This window comes from Cetorhinus maximus, chromosome 12 (assembly GCF_964194155.1).
Source record: "Cetorhinus maximus chromosome 12, sCetMax3.hap1.1, whole genome shotgun sequence".
NCBI lineage: Eukaryota > Metazoa > Chordata > Chondrichthyes > Lamniformes > Cetorhinidae > Cetorhinus > Cetorhinus maximus.
In genome coordinates, this window is record NC_135890.1 from 88,959,941 (window position 1) to 88,977,836 (window position 17,896).

Genomic DNA, 17,896 nt, shown 5'->3' on the forward strand with positions numbered 1-17,896 from the left:
TGGCGATGGAAATGATTATGGAAACTTAGATTATTCATAACTGCACAAATACCAGCAGTTATAGCTATTATCTGATATTGGAAACTATACTTCATATACAAATACACTTTTTAGAAATGTGACAATTGATGTGTCTTATGGCTTTGGCTTACAAAAATTAGAAAAAATAAATGAGTTTGTATTAAAAATGGTTGTTGTATCTTTTCGTATTAATTTAGAGCAATGCATTTCTGTTAAATGCTAACAGGACCATTATCGGAGATTCATTTTCCTATAGACAGTCTGACCAAGAAACCAAAAGGCTTTGCCTTCATCACTTTCATGATGCCTGAACATGCTGTGAAGGCCTTTGCTGAACTTGATGGTGAAGTGTTTCAGGTAAGGTTGTCGTAATTCTACATAAAATTTGTGATTCACATACAATTACAATTGGATTTAGAAATCACTAAAATGCTTTATAACCCAGTCATACATTGAAATATAACATCCTTTCATCGGTTCTATGATGATGTCGTTCTCAGTTTCTGTAAGATATAAAGGGTTGAATAGAATTCCAGGATGTGAGAGAGATTTTTTGCCTTTTTGTAGTAAAATCTTCCTGTTGTTTTTGTCCCATCACTGCTTGATGTCAGTTGTTATTTCTGAAGAGAAATGTTACATCACGTTGAACGTATTTTAAGAAGACAAAATTTGTAGCTGCCCACTTGTTGATAACATAGTTGACCATCTTTCATTTCCAGCGACAGTGGTTTGCCTTGATTTTATAAATAAATTGAAATTATTGACAGGAAAAAACACATTGCTCCATCTATTCAGCCCCATGTTGTTGTGACCTCTGGGAGAGGTCAATTAATGTAAAAACTGAGGTCACTTAGGGAAATCTGGAAAATGTCCCCGTGTCCTTTAGAGGGTAAAAATTAGTCCAAGAGATCACCTTAACCCTGATTTTGTTGAATTCCTTTTTTCATTTAATTTACTAATGCATAGGGCTGGTGTTCCATTATTTGACCACCTTGAGGCCCACTTTTACAGACCACATACAAGTGTTTAAAAAAGCTGCAAAGTTGTGGCACCTAAACTATGAATTGTGAGCAAATGTAGAAATGAGGAACTGTTGAAGGAACGTGCTTTTCTAAAAAGTTTGCTTGTTTATACGATTTTAAGTAAAAGATGCTGCACGTTTAAAAGTGAGTAACGTCTGGGGGTTTTGATATTTTCTACCTGAGTGAAGCATTAAGTTGAATTTGTGTATTCAGTTTTCTGAAGGTGGTATGACAGATATTTTCTCGATTAATGCATTTAATTCATTTTTTAGAAATTACTTTCTGTGCACAGGCATGCGCACACAAACATGCACTGTACTTGAGTTTTGCGTGGGCTATCCCACACATTTCCCATCATCTTTCTGATTTTGATCCTGAACTAGGGGAAAAATAGCACAATAGTATTAAAGGTATAACAATGAAGAAAATAGTTCAAAATGATTTGCCCGAATTTCAAAGGAATTAATTTAAATATGTAATTCACCAATCTCACCAGAGGGTGGCAGTCATTAACTAATCTGAGGAGTTAAACCTTCAAGAATAATAACTTAATAATCTTTCTTAAATTACAAATTGTTTTTAAAGAAGTCCAAATACAAGAAATTTTAAAATAAAATTTGAATTTCTATAAATGGAAATCATGCCTATCCACACCTGAAAGACCAAAGACAGGCTAATGAAGACACTTTTGTTTGAATTTGAAAATGAGCCTTTCCAGATTTCAGATCTGTATTACCTCTGTTCATAATATTTCATTACCTCTGATATGCTCTCTTTCTTCGCATTTTATCACTCTGCCAGCCACCTCATGTTTGAAGTTGGAGTAAAAAAAATTTTGGGAGGGGGAGAGAACAATATTAGCACTTATTCAAAAAATTTTTGCACTTTGTATCTAAGACTTTTTGTAAGCTAAAAGTTATAATGGTTTTTGTTTAATCAATGTGTCAGTTTTTGAGGAAATGCATCTCACTGCATTTAAGAATATCAAAACAAACTATTGAGAAATCCATAAAGGGAGCATGTATTCAACCTGATTTTTGGATTGCATATTTTGTTCCTGCATGACAAACCCATTTACCTAGATCCAGAGCTTTCAGTCCATTGCATAAGGTACAGCTAGATTTTAACAAATTAGAAAGCGAAACCACCAAGAGAAAGCACACTCAAGTTTTCTGCTACTTGTGCAGTCAGGACCACTGTGAAAGTATTGACTGGAGTTGAGTACAACAGAATTTCCGCACTGGGTGACTGGTCTGCCTGCACATTTCCATTATGAAATGGCTTGATCAATTATTATCATGTGTTTTGCGGAGAGGTCTGACTCAGAGGGTAACTTGGTAGAATTTGTTTCTTTTTCCTATCCCTACCCCAGAGAAGATGGTGGATTATTAGAGAAATAATGAGCATGGTTTGAGCCCTCCTAACCACATGGTTGACACATGCCACAGCCCTCCCACAATGTCCACTCTTTATGCCAATTGACATCAGTAGAGGATAGATTAAATAACCAGCCTGGTTTGGTGCGCATTTTATTTGGCAAGATTCACTTAAATATCCTTCACCGATAAATCTACTAGAGAGGGTGGTGCAGTTGGCTTGTTACTTCAGGTTGGCCTTGACTGACTCGTAGTGAACCATATATAGGGTGTCATTAAATCTTTTTCAATATTCCTTTTCATTTCAGTGAGCAGGCTATAGAACTTTTAAAACTACACTTGTTATTTCAAAGGAAAGAGAATCTCAGAAATTGTTTCATTCATTCATACTATTAATGTACAAGGATTAGAGATTGCACAAACATTAATTTGCATGTTTTAAATTGATTATGAACAGAATTGTAATTTATTTAAGAAACGTGATGGCCCAATAACACTCAACTTTAACGTTAAATTCAAATAAAATTTGTACTTCAGAAAGTTCTTTAAGGGAGTGTTCATTTTAATATGTTTTGTTCAGACTTTTATTTCAGTTTGTTTTGAAGTTTTTGATTGCTTCATTATGTTGGCAAACCAGTGTGCGTAATCTAAGGGCATTTTAAAGCCCTTTTACTGCTAAACAAATTATACATAGTTTCTTCTTCATGGATAAAGATGAAACTTTATTTCTAAGGTAAATTATCTTTTATACAGCATGTGGTAGTGCAAATAACAGCTTGAAATTGAAAAAAAAGCTGGATAAATGCCATACAGTAAAATGATTTTCTATCTGTACAGGGCAGGATGATTCACATTTTACCATCTACAATAAAAAAGGAAAAGGCTGAAGATAGTGATGCAATAGGTTCCTCTACATACAAGAGAAATAAAGCAGCTAAAGACAAGGGCAGCAGTAACAGGTTGGACATCAATGCATTGAAATTACAGATGGTAGTTACTCAGTTAATATCTTGCGTCTTTGGTCCCAAAATCTTTGCATCTGAAATACTCTACCAAATATAGAGATTCTTCCTTCATTGCTTGTTTGTTTTCAATTGAGCCAGCAAATATTGTAAATTTGTAACTTTTACTTCAAACTTTAGATTATTCTAATTTATATTGAAATGCATAGATCTTGATATGCATGTGATACATTGTTTTTTTAAAAAGCGGTCTCAAGATTCCAATGTAATGTACCTGACTAAGTGGCATTGTGAACATGAGACTAGATGCATTGATTGCAGTGAACTAGCAACAAAATGTTACATGACAGCCCTAGATTCAACCCCAAAGTAACATAAAATCAGTCTATTTCGGAGGTTGAGCTGACAGCTTAGCCAAAGTCGTCCCCCTTTCATTGAGCAGTGGTTGGCCACCATTCCTCCAAACCTGCAGAGATATATCGGTTAACTCCCTCCTCCCCCACAGAGCAAAAATGCGCTGTCCCTTCACAAATCGGAGTTGGCAGCCCCCCTGCCATTGAGTTTGAATTGTAGCATCTCTATGTCAAAAGCAAAGATGTAACGTCCAAACATTCACAAATGCAGCCATCATCTAAAGCGATGCAGGAGGTGCCTGTATCAATGAGGATTTTGTTTTTAAAATGGAGCTTTGGCCCCAAAAAGCAAATAGTAAATCTATGCAACCAACTCCGCCCCACCCTCCCCTCCCTGACTCCACCCCCAAACAAATAGAAAACAACCCCTGCCAACTGAGGAGGAAAATATGAAACACCTCAGTCCCCGTTGCCTGAGCTGAAATCTCACATTCATACCTGAGCTGAAATAGAGGCATCCACATCACACTGTAGGGATAGTAATTACTCCACCACCACCACACTGAACAGGAATATGACTAACAACCACCCCCTGGAGAAGAATTCTAGTTACCAGCATCTCTCTACCAGTTGTCCACCAGATTCCTGACTCGGTGCTATTATGACACAGCCAATGGTAAAGGCTGAGTTGTTCAAATCCCAGAGGGAAACTTGAAACAACTGGCATAACCCATTTTTTGCAATTTGTTTCGAGATGCGGGCTTTGAATTCAGTAGTAATAAGACCACCAAGTCTCAGGTTTTTATAAAACTAAATTAAACATTTTATTAATACAAGAAAGTTTGTAATCACATGCATGCGTCTACAAAATCACTACTATAATAACTACAAAAATCCCCTAATTAATCTGATTCTCAGCAACACCCCTGTTGAGGCAACAGTAAATCTCATAGATTTAAACAGACACCTGGCAAAGCACACCCTGGACTGTTGCATTTAAAATGAGTTTCTTTCAGTTGTGGGTTCTTGCCGACAGCCTTGAACCTTACAGGCTGGAGGCTTCTCACACTTGTTGGATCTTAAAATGCCTCAACCTTACACACAATCTCCCTTCTCCTTTATACATATCTTTCTCTTTGAATATAAATTTTCCATTGTATCACTAGGCTTTTAACTTTACCTTTTCTAACAATATCAATAACATTATAGACATTAATATCTCTTCATGACAGTTCTGTGAAACAAGCTGTCCTAGCATATGTAAGCTGTGCTCTTCCGACACCCCACCCCTCCTCCAAACATCACATACCTTGTAGACGTGGACAGAGGATCCAGCCCTCCCACAAGGTCTTGCGAGAATTTATTCACGTTTACCCAATTGAGTTGAGATGTTTTCGCTGACACTAGAAAACTGCAATACCAGGGCTGAAATGTTATTTATTTCAAGAGATCATATGAAGGAGGTTTCTGCATTTTCTGGTGGTGTTAATTTCTAATTTCTATATGGTAATTTCAAAATATAGCCCAGTCTATTTAGTTTTTTAATTTAATTAAAAAGCACTTGCTAATGCAATAATTCTAGGCATACTTTTCCACCTATTTATTACTTTTGATTTCCAGTATCACCTTATTGCATGGGCTGAAAGGTGAATTTTAAATGAGTAACATCTATACAGGCTCCACATTATCATAATGATTTAATCAGTTAAATTGCAGAGTAGTCAGAAATTAGGACTTAATTTTAGTTCTGTGCTGTTTATATTGTTCATTTCAAGTGACACCAAATTCATGTTTTGGGGAGAAACAGGATTCTTAAAGTTGTGTAATTTATCTATTTCTATATAGATTATGAATGCTTTCCTTGTACTTTTCAGCTCGCACAACTGGAACACCTTATTTATGGGAACTAATGCTGTTGCTGATGCAATAGCAGCAAAATATAATGCTACAAAAAGCCAAGTACTCGATCACGTAAGTTTTAATTTGAATGGCACAAGTGGTTTTATATAACATGGCTTCACTGCACATCAAAAATATTGTAAAATGGGAATGCAGCACAAAATTGCGCTTTTTGTAGCACTGCATCACTCCCTTGTGAAATAAGATAAGCATATGATCTGCTTGGTGGTGTGCAAAAAAACAGGCCTTATTGTGAAAGGCCATCTGATGTTTCAAAATCACTAATTTACTTGAGCGTAGGATTTAAGCCAAATAATTTTAATTTTCCATTTGTGTTTTTTTTGAACTTGGTTCTTCCCTCTTGTCTTTTATTTGTTTTCCTGGTAACTTCCCCTTATGTTCTGCAATTCTTCTATATTCTGTAGTAAGAGAACAGAACCGGACCTATCCTGACGGGTTTTTTATCTCCCTCTTTCTCTCATCTGCAACCACTCCTATCCCCATCCCAAATAGTGTGACAATCTGCTGCTCCATTTGTAGCATGTGAAACAGCAATTCCAGGGGAGAATAGTTCATTGTCTCTAATTATTGCCAAACAGTTCAGTGATCTGTTTTAGGAGTTGTTACAGTGTCTCAAGTTGAAATCAAATTGTCCTGTACGAGGGCACAGACAGACAAGTTTATCTGATGTGGAAATACTGCTGTAATTCCAAGTTAAAGCCCAAGATGATTCTTTAGTGAATGACTTGAACCGTGACTGAGTTGTTTTTCATGCCAATGCTACAGTTCTCTTGTAACTGTACCATAAAACCTTCAATGAACAAAAGCTAATTATTTTGACAAAGCTCTGCTTGGCATACTCTGTTTGATCATAGATACTGTAGCGTTGGCATTCCAAAATATTGTTATGGCACAGCCAATGGTAAATGCTGAGTTGCTCAATTCCCGGAGGGAAACTTGAATCAACTACCACAACTTGTTTTGTAATTTGTATAAATTTCGAGATGCGTGCCTTGAATTCAGTAGTAATAAGACCACCAAGTCTTGTAGGTTTCTTACCAAACTAAATTATACCTTTATTAATAGAAAGAATGATCTTAAATACATGCATAAATCTACAAATTACTACTATGATAACTTCTAAATCCCCTAATTAATCTAATTCCCAGTTACAGTTTTGTTAAGGCAACAGTAAGGTACATAGATTTTGAAAAACCCAGGCTAAGAAACATGATACCCTGAACCATCCAATTCAAAGTGAGCTTTCTTAACTTCAGTTCGTTGTAGATAGCAGCTTAAGGCGTAGACGCTGAAGGCTTTTCACAGCCTTCGCTCCTTTTATACATATTTTCCCCATTGAATGCAAATTCCCATTGTTTCACTATGTCTTTGGACTTCACATTTCTAATAATAAAAATCTCTCAGAGTACTAATTTTACTAGTAATCTTTGGGAAAAATAAATATACTGTTTCTGAACTACACCTGCTAGGTGTAATATTTCCCTCCCTCTCTTTAAACCTAAGCTAGTCTGATTTATTTAAAATGCAAATGTTCCCTTTACCTCTGTGTCTACCTACTTAACATTTCAGACCTAGCTTCTCCTAATACACCAAAGCCTTCAGACTAGCTGCCTTTAATTCAATTAAGTCTCATAGATATGACTATTTTATAGTAAACTCCAATAAGATTATTATATCTTCCTGGCATACTCCTCCTTATTGAAAAATGAACTGTCATAATTTAAAAATACGACCTTGTTTTTATTAACCCATCTTACACCATCTCCTATACTTATCTATATACTTACACTATTACATTACAAGATTCATGCATTAATGTGACAACATACACATAAATCCTTGGTATCAACAGAAATCATTTCAGTTCAGTGTCCATGTTTTAAATGTCCAATTTTCCCTTTAAGCTTCAACTCTTGATAATGCATCTGCATCAGATTTTCTCGTCCCTCTACATGTATAATCTGTAGATTAAATGGTTGCAGTAATATACTCCATTTGAATAGCCTTGCACTTCTGTTTCGGAATTTGTCCAGAAACTTTAAAGGATTGTGGTCCATACAAACACTTGTTTCCAACGAATTGTTTGCAACAAAAACCTCAAAATGCTGCAATGCTAACGCCAAACCCAAGTACTTCTTTTCGATCATTGAATATCTTCTCTGTTGTACTTCAACTTCTGTGAAAAATACCTTATTGGTTTTTCAATTCCATTTTTTCATCTTGTAACAGTATGGCCCCAATGCCTATATCACTTGCATCAACGGCCAGCTTAAATTGCTTGGCGGAATTGGGTACTGCCAAAACTGGTGTCATAGTTAATACAGTTTACAAACTGTCAAATGCCTTCAGATGCTCCAGTGCCTATTGAAATTTCTTGTTTTTTAATAGTTCAGTCAGTGGAGCTAAAATTCGATCCAAATTTCCGATAAAACTCACTCATGCCCAGAAATCTCAAAACTTCTTGTTTTGTTGTAGGCACAGGGAAATCCTCAATAGCCTTGACTTTCACATCTCTTGGAGCCACCTTATCATGTCCAATGGTATGGCCTAGATATGTAACTTGCGCTTTTACAAATTCGCTTTTAGCCAAGTTCATCACCAAATTAGCTTCTTGTAATTGAGTAAATAATTCTTCCAGATGTTGTAAATGCTCCTCCCATGTCGGACTGAAAACTATCAAGCTGTCAATATAAACAGCACAATTGCTCAGATCTGCAATTACTTTGGTTTGTTAGTCCTTGAAATGTTGCAGGTGCATTTTTCATACCAAACTGCATAACTTTAAACTGATATAGACCATCTGGTGTCACAAAAGCCAATATCTCCTTTGCTCTCTCCAATAACGGTACTTGCCAATATCCTCTCAACAAGTCAATCTTTGTGATAAATTTTGATTGTCCCGCTTTCTCAAAAAAATCTTCCAACCGTGGTATAGGATATAAATCCGCTTTTGTCACCGCATTCACCTTTCAATAGTCCACACGCAGTCTTTGTATCCCATTCGGTTTCGGAACCAGCACAATAGGCGATCTCCAGTTACTGCAACTAGACTCAATGATATCATTTTGAAGCATGAATTCGATTTCTTTCTGTACTTGTGATAGCTTTGCCAGATTTAATCTATAAGGATGTTGTTTTAGTGAAGATGAAACTTCTACAGACACATCAGGTATAGCTAAATTCGTCCTTCCCAACTTATTTTCACAAATATCTTTGTGTGATCGCAGTAGCTCCTCCAAATCACTTTGACACTTGTCTGGAAAGTAACTCAATATTACATTTAAATTTTCAAGTGCCCCCTCGTTATTCAGTTTGATTAGAGGAAAATCAATTTCAGAATCCTGCATTTCTAATTCTTTCTCATTATCTACCAACACCAATATCTCCTTTTAACCCCCTTCCCTGTCACAGTACTTTTTAAGCATATTTACATGACACACCCTTTGCTTCATTCTTCTATCTGGAGCATTTATTAAATAATTCACTTCATTCAGTTTCTTTTCAATCCTGTGAGGCCCACTAAACCTCACCTTTAATGAGTTACCCAGTACTGGTAACAGAATAATACTTTCTTCCCAGCAACAAAACTATGAGCTGTAGCTTTCTTGTCTGCTTTCATTTTCATCACTTGCTGTGATATCTTTAAATGTTCCTTAGCTAACTCTCATGCTCTGTCCAATCTCTCTCTGAAATTTGATACATAATCCAGGAGAGTAGGTTCTGAACTTTGACTCATCAATTTCAGTGGTCCCCTTACCTCATGACCATTAACTAATTCAAAAGGACTAAAACCAGTCAATGCATTAGGAGCATTCCCAATAGCAAATAACAAGAATGGAATTCCCCTATCCCAATCCCGTGGATAATCTTGACTGTATGCTTTCATCATAGTTTTTAGAGTTTGATGCCATCTTTCCAAAGCCCTTTGTGACTCAGGATGATAAGCTGTTGACTTCAACTGTTTTATTCTCAAACTGTTCATTACTTCCTTAAACAGCTGTGACATGAAGTTTGAACCCTGATCTGATTGTATTTCTTTAGGTTAACCATATCTTGTAAAAAAGTTTAGTTAACTCTTCCACAATTTTCTTTGTTGTAATATTTCTCAAAGGTATTGCCTAAGGAAACCTGGTAGATACATCCATTATTGTCAATAAGTACTGATTTCCACTTTTCGTCTTAGGGAGGGGTCCGCTACAATCAATCATGGCCCTAGTAGAAGGTTCTTCAAATGCTGCAATGGGAATTAAAGGTGCTGGCTTAATCACTGCTTGTGGTTTCCCTATCACTTGACATGTGTGACATGTTGTACAGAATTTGACTATATCCCTATGCAATCCAGGCCAAAAAAAAAGTTCTTAAAGAAAAACACCTTCACCTGTGCCTTTCTAATTCCTAAATATCACCCCCCCCCTCATTGGAATTTCATGAGCTATCCTCAGAATCTAATTTCTATACCCAAATGGTAGTACAATCCAATGCACCTCACCTCCCTCCAGTTTTCATTTGCTGAATCATGATATGGCCTCCATTTTCTCATTAAAACATTACCCTTAAAGTAATAACATTCTGGAATACATTTTGCCTTTGTTTCTGAGTAAGCTTCCTGATATAAAAGTTTTATTTGCAAATCCTTTTTCTGTAACTCCACTAACCTCCTTGAGTTAAACACTTCAGCTGAATTGTCTTCCAGTCTTTCATCTGAACAATCTTATCAAACGCAGTGTCAGCTAATTGGATTTCCACACCACCTTCCTGCCTTTGAACTTCCTGTTCTTCTTTCAACCTATGAGCCTGTGACCTCGTTATCACACAACCTGGAAACAATCCAGGATGCTCTCTCTGCAACACTTCTGCAGGCTGCTCAACTACCGTAGGCATCACCCACATCTGTGATCCAGCTATATCATTACCCAGAATAAATTGAACTCCTGCAATGGGCAATTTTTCCACTATTCCAACAATCACCTCAATTGTTTTCCACTTAGTCTTTGAATTTACCTTCCACAATGGAGTAGGTTTAGCATCTCCATGAACCCCACTTACTACCACCCATTCCTGCAATACTCCCTCTGAACAACAAGTGTCACTATCCCACAACATTAAGGATTGACTAGCCCCTGTGCCTCTTAAAACTTTAACATCTTTACCTACTCCACCCCGTACACATGGAAAGATTCCCCCTTCACACAAAAAATCTTTAAACATTTCTGCAACTTGCTCCTCCGAATTCTCTTGGATAAATTGTGAACACATTCCCACTTCTTTACCTATCACTGATTCTCCCTGTTTTACCTGTACACAAACCACTGTTTTTTGCCTGTCCCCGAACCTCAGAACCCACAGTACTTTTATTTCCAGTACTTCTCTGCACCCCTATAATTACAACAAAATTTCCCTGCAATTTCCAGCACAAAGATTTCGTATGTCCAACTTTATTACAGTGAAAACACCTCAATTTTCGAATTTTGCTTCTAGCTTCAGCACCTTGCTTTTTATAATGAGAAAAAAACTTCCTGCGAATTTCTACCTACTCTTTCTCTTCTCTGACTACCCACCTTCCTTTCACCTTCCCACTTTCTATTCTTTTCTGATTTAAAAGAGTGACAAAAAAGGTTTAGCTTTATGAACTAACTCATAATCATCAGCTATCTCTGCTGCTTGTCTTACCTTTTGAACCCCCTGTTCCTCACTCCCGAAGGGATTGAATCTTTAAATTCTTCAAAAGAATTACCTCTCTAAGAGCTGCATATGTTTTCTCTATCTTTAATGCCTGTATCCACCAGTCAAAATTACTTTGTTATACTCTTTGAAACTCAATATAATTTGCCCATGCTGTTTTCTCATATTCCTAAATTTCTGCTTGTATGCCTCAGGAACCAACTCATATGCACTCAAAATAGCCTTTTTTACCACATCATAGCTCACCGACATTTCTTCTGACAGTGAAACATAAACCTCATGTGCTCTACAAGCTGGTCTGGTTTATTTAAAATGCAAATATTCCCTTCACTTCTATGTCTACCTACTTAACATTTCAGACCTAGCTTCTCCTAATACAGCAAAGCCTTCTGACCAGCAGCCTTTAATCCAATTAAGTGTCTCTCTCTCACACACACACCACTACTTTACAATAAATTCCAATAACATTATTATATCTTCCGGACAATATCATGAGCTCTGAAACCCAAAAGCACAAGCATAAGGTTTTCCATTTGATCAGTTTAATCTTCGCTAAAATTTAAATGGAACTATAAAAACTAAACAAATTAGCCTGACTTGTTGCATGGAGATAGAGATGTAACATCACAAGGCATATGTAAGATTTGTTCCAACTAGTGGAATTTGGCTAAACAAAAATGTACCAAAGTACAAAAAATGGGGTACACAAAGCTCAGGATTCAAAACCCTTGTACCAGATATGAACTAATGGAGATCCTTTTTTCACATTAATGACTTTTGTACTATTTCGGGCTGATGTTGGGCCTAGCAAGTAGTTCTCATGACTTAGTTTTTACTGGTTGTTTTATAAGTTTTTACTGGTTGTTTTATAAGAAGAATGCCAAGGTCCTTGAGAGAGTACAGAGGATATTTACAAGAACAGTTCCAGGGATGCAGGCTTTTAGCTGCAAGGTTGGGTTGGTGAAGCTGACTTGTTCTCCTCGTAGCGAAGGAGATTGAGGGAAGATTTGATAGCGGTGTGCAAGATTATGACAGATTACGATAAAGTAGACAAAGAAAATCTATTTCCATTAGCTGATGATACAAGGGACGCAGATTTAAGGATAAGAGATACAGGGCTGCTGTGAGGAAGAATTTTTTTACGCAGCGAGTGGTAATGCCCTGGAAGTCGATGCCTACGAGCACGGTGGAAGCAGAGACAATCTATTTCAAAAGGAATTGGGATGGGTACTTGAGAGAAATAAGCTTTCAGTAATATGGAGACGGGGCAGGGTGTGGGAAATGGTACTGACTGGATTGCTGTACAGAATAGGCATGGAATCGATGGGTTGAATGGCCTCATTTGCTGTTGTGATTCTATGGGTAATTACTACAAAATGCATTTGCTTAAGGGCTAAGCTATTTGTTCAGTGTACATTGGAACAAGAGTGGGCATTCAGCCCCTTGAGTCTGTTCCACCATTCAGTGAGATCATGGCTAATCTGCTTTGAATCCACATCCCTTAACACCGTTTGCTAGAAAAATTCTGTCAATCTCAAGTTTAAAATTATTAATTGTGCTAGCATGTGCATTTTGTGGAAGGGAATTCCACACTTCTGCTGCCCTGTTTATAATATGGTTCCTGCTTTCTCTCCTGAATGGCCTAGCTCTGATTTTAAGGTTAAGTTGTCTTGTCCTTGGCGCCCTCATCAGCAGAAGTGGTTCCTCTCTATCTACCTTATCCATTCTTTTCAAAATCCTAAAACCCTCAATCAAATCACCCCTTAACCTTCCATATTCCAGGAAATACAAGCCTAGTTTATGTATCTTGCCTTTATAATTTAACCCTTGGAGCTTTGCTAACATTCTGGTGAATCAGAGTTGTATGCCTTCCAAAGCCTTTATTCCAGATGTGGTCTAATGTGGGCTTTGTATAGCTGTAACAAAATTTCCTCCCCTTTATATTCTAGCCCTTTATTTACAAAGCTTAACATTCCATTAGTTTTTTTAAAAAAACGTTTGTACCTGTGTACTACACTTTTGTGATCCAAATCCATGGACCTATGAATCTCTTTGGAGCTTCTCTGTTCCTAGTTTTTCACCATTTAAAGAAAGTACTTGCATATTTTTTGGGGGGTCCAAAATGGATGATCTCATACTTACTGTATGTATTGAAATTCTTCTGCCACAGTTTTACTTACTTAATCTATCAATGTATCTCTGTAATTCTGTGTTCCTGCCTACACTACTTACTATACTATCAATGCTTGTGGCAATGGCAAACTTGGATATTGGCTATTTCTTGTGTTATCTGAGTCATTAATAAATATAGCGAATAGCTAAGGCCCCAACAAAGATCCTTGTGGGGCACCGCTAGTCACTTCCTTGTCACTCGTACATTTAAACAGTATATATTTTTACTTTGATAAAGGCAAAATACGGCGGATGCTGGAAATCTGAAACAAAAACAAAAATTGCTGGAAAAACTCAGCAGGTCTGACAGCATCTGTGGAGAGAAAGACAGAGTTAACATATCGAGTTCGTATGACTCGAAGAAGAAAAAGCTCTGAAGAAGAGTCATACGGACTCGATACGTTAACTCTGCCTTTTTCTCCACAGATCCTGTCAGACCTGCTGAGTTTTTCCAGCATTTTTTGAGTTTGTGTTATATTTTTACTTTATTCATTCAGGGGTTCTGGACATTGCTGACAGTGCTAGAGCTTACTGTCTATTTCCATTTGCCCTTGAGAAGGTGGTGAGCCGCTGCCTTGAACACAACACATTTCCCACAACCAATGGTAGACCTAGCAGGTCTATAATTTCCTGCTTTCTCTCTCACCCCATAAAAGTCAGTAAATCTGGAAGGACAAGTTGCAGGTAAGTACTCCTGCAGCTAAGTTCAGTTAGCTTAATTTTAGGTTTGACTTAATTGGTGAATTGGTCACCATTCTCCATTTTCTCTCAACTCCACAGTTTTTTCATTCCTGATCACATGCTAACATCCTTTAGTTTTCAGCCATGTTTGTTATTGGGTTTCCTGAACACTCTGGGCCATGAGTCTGGAACTACCTGGCCTGGGGCAGAAAACTGCAGTGACAGATTTAGTGATTCCTGGGCCAGACCTAGCCCTCCTTCCAACTGTCATGGTCCAGTGGCCAGTTTCTGTTACACTGCTCATGTTATAGCATCTTGCAGGTATCAATCCTCATCTCTGTCCTGCTGCATGTCTTGTGTAATGGGTACACATTCAGTCAAGGTATACAGCATATTTAGAAAAATAATTTTGTTTTTAGCGAAAACCTGCCACCTGCTGTTGTGTGATGGCATTCACAGGAGAGAATTTGTGATGTTATTGCTCAATAAAGCTGAAATAATTATCTACATTGGATCATTAGAAAATTTGATGGCCAGTGTATTCTATATAAGTTTATGCAAGTGATGAGATTAAGGTATCGTTCTTCAAACTAAATTTAAATTTGGGTAGAATGAATAAAAACCTCTGGTATTTTAATAATCATTGCATGCGCTAGCCATTTTCTCCTTTCAAGAAGCTGTTTTGAACAAATAAGTGGACCACTTTCACAGATATAGACTCACGTAGTTTAATGTTGCTTTGATGTTTTCAAGGAAGGACAAGGCAGTGTTGCAGTCCGTATGGCCCTGGGTGAAACGCAGATTGTACAAGAGACCAGGCAGTTCTTGGTAGATAATGGAGTTAGCTTGGACTCTTTCAGTCAGGTAAGACAATTCAAATAAATACAGCTGACACTTCAGACAAGTGTTAATAACTTTGTTGATTAATGCATTAAACAGAAACATTAATGTATTTTTTTCACTGTTGCTGAAGCATGAAGCATGCGGTAATTAATCTCTTGTCCAACAGCTTGAACATGTTTTCCATCAAATATAGTTGCAGAAAAGGAGTACAAGAAATCACAATCAGTACTTCAGTTCACTATTTAATAATTTTCTGTTTTGTAGTAAAGGAATGATCCTTTCTTTGTCGACAGAATGCAGATTATAAATCCAAAGACTGAGTTGACTCTTGAGAGAGTTTTTTTGTATTTATTACCTGTTTCTGATATTCAGAATTAATACAATTATTTTAATTAATTAGTATGTTTTTTTTCTGGTAATTGCTGCTCCCTAGTGTGAAATTGAACTTTACCACAAGAAAATAAAGATTAGAAAAGAAAACCACAATTAAATTTTGAATTTTTTTGGAGACTCTATAGGGATGTTGTATAAATAGAAACGTAGACTAAAAGGATGAAAAGATATTTGTCGGTTGGTAGTACAGAACTTGAATATTGCCAAAAGAAAGACAGGTTGCTGAAACTTTTCATCTTATAGTCATCAGGACAAATGCAATATTAAGATTCAAAATGATCACAATTTGTACTATTGAAGAAAAGGGGTGCAGATTGATTGGCAAGTTGGCTGAGGTGTTGCCATGGAAAAAGCAACGGGGAACTATAGGCTCCCCATGCTTCTTGGTAATTCGAAAAAGGCGCAAGGCTTGCACATTTATTTTGCTTGGCGAGATTGGGCTTTTGTGCATGAATGTATGTCACTCCTAGCAAGAGTAAATGAGCTGCATTACAAGCTCGACTGATTATCTTAAACTGATTATTACTGTAACTATTAGCTCACTCCAGATTGTTCTGCAAGTGCTGTCCAATCATGGAATCACATCTAAGAGTTTTGTTTTGGGTCTTGCAAGCATGGGCTGGTTGAGTATGGTCTGTACTCTGCCTATTACGAACACCTGGAGGAACATGTTGATTTGATTTGACCAACCAATCATTGGGATGTACGGTCTATAGACCTGGCATTGCACTGGCATGACATTGCTCAATTGTGTGATTGATAGAATATCTTTTTGCACTGGTGACAGCATCCTGTTAGTGGAAAATACCATTTGGGTTGCCACTGCATAGTAACAGGCTTGCTTAACTTGTTTAAATTTTTGAGATATTTTGCCTTTCCAAGGCAATTTGAGGTAAGCCAGGCACTTTTCAATTCCGAAAGTGGTGGCCTTTAGCCCATTTGCGAGTTTGCATGATGCACTGAACAGTGAACTGATCAGGATAGCCATTGTCCTGCAGCATAGCTTTGATGCGCTTTATTTCTCTATCAAGCTTGCAAGGTAAGCAAATGGTGAGAGTCCTATTTGCAAGATTGCTGACAGGGTCAATTTTATAGCATGTGGAGCTATATGAATCCCAGCGAGTATATTGATAGGTGAAGTTGTAGACATTAGTGGAGAAACCATTAGTGAATTTCTCAACTCGCTAATCGAGGAAAGGGTTTCAAAGGTAAATTGGACCGTGGGATGGAGCGCATTAAGCTGTTAAGGAAAAATGGACGTTGCAATGGACCAAAAGCAAACTCACAAATGGGCCAAAGGCCGCCACTTTCACCACTTACTATAGGGAAAGAGCAGGAATAGTGTGACTAATTGGATGACACTCCCAAAGAACTTGCATGGACGTGAATAGTCAATTGGTCGACTTCTGTAATGTATGATTCTACATGTAATTGTGGTAATGCAAGCCACGATTAAGTTACATACAATATCTTCTTTGGTATGATATTTATCTGTATATTTCATACTTTTCTAGGGTACTGGGAAGAGAAGTAAAACAGTTATCCTTGTAAAGAATATTCCTGCAGGAACGCAAGTGGATGAATTGGAGAAAGTATTTAAGAAATATGGAGACCTTGGACGGGTTTTGCTTCCAGCAGCTGGTGTAACTGCCATTGTGGAATTCCTAGAACCTACAGAGGCCAAACGTGCATTTACAAAACTTGCATATTCCAAGGTATACTCGATGCAAGGACCATTATAAATGCAAATTTGTTCTTGTCATTGATTTGAAAGCTTCATTGGTGCAAGATAGAGCCTTATAATATTCTGGGCACCATTTTTGATTAAAATAACCAACAAGGACCATTTTAGAGAAGTGAGACCAAATGGAGCTGCAGATCCAAATTTTCAGCTTTGAGCTTTGGAGACTGACAAAACACTGGGCCTTATTTCTAGGGGTATAGAATTCAAAACTAGTGAAGCTATATTAGACTCCTGTAGGACCTGGTTAGAATGCACTTGAAGTACTGTACACACTTCTGGTCTCCATATTACAGAAAAGACATGGAAACACTGAAGCAAGTGCAGAAACGATTTACAAAGATGGTGCCAGACTGTGATTACAGCTATTAGGAAAGATTGAACAAGATGGGGCTTTTTTCTTCAAAAGAGAAAAACTTAAAGATATAAAAGGCAAAATACTGTGAAAGTTGCAAATCTGAAACAAACAGAAAATGCTGGGAATACTCAACAGATGTTCCAGCATCTGTGGAGAGAGAAAGAAACACCTACCAGGAATGCTAAATCTACCTCTCTAAGCAAGGCTTAGAGGTAACCTGATAGAGGCATTTAAAATTGTGAATGGTTTGAAGAGGGTAGATGTAAAGAGAATGTTTCTACTTATAGGAGAATCTAAACCTATGGGTCAAAAATCCAAAATAGTTGCAATAAATCCAGTAGGCAAATAAAGAGAAATTGCTTTACTCAGTGG

At 37.2% G+C, this 17,896-nt stretch overlaps 1 protein-coding gene across 6 annotated transcripts in view; it reads left to right on the top strand.

Moving 5' to 3' along the window:
• The window catches only part of rbm19 (RNA binding motif protein 19), a 285,521-nt gene that overhangs the window by 31,688 nt on the left and 235,937 nt on the right, over positions 1-17,896 (top strand). For 5 of the 6 annotated variants that reach the window (XM_078554055.1, XM_078554051.1, XM_078554052.1 and 2 more), the window contains 5 exons: positions 248-378; positions 3,257-3,378; positions 5,609-5,705; positions 14,943-15,053; positions 16,940-17,140. In XM_078554055.1, coding sequence (XP_078410181.1) covers positions 248-378; positions 3,257-3,378; positions 5,609-5,705; positions 14,943-15,053; positions 16,940-17,140 — 662 coding nt within the window. The remainder of the gene's footprint in view (positions 1-247; positions 379-3,256; positions 3,379-5,608; positions 5,706-14,942; positions 15,054-16,939; positions 17,141-17,896) is intronic. The other variant, XM_078554054.1, reaches the window with a different exon arrangement.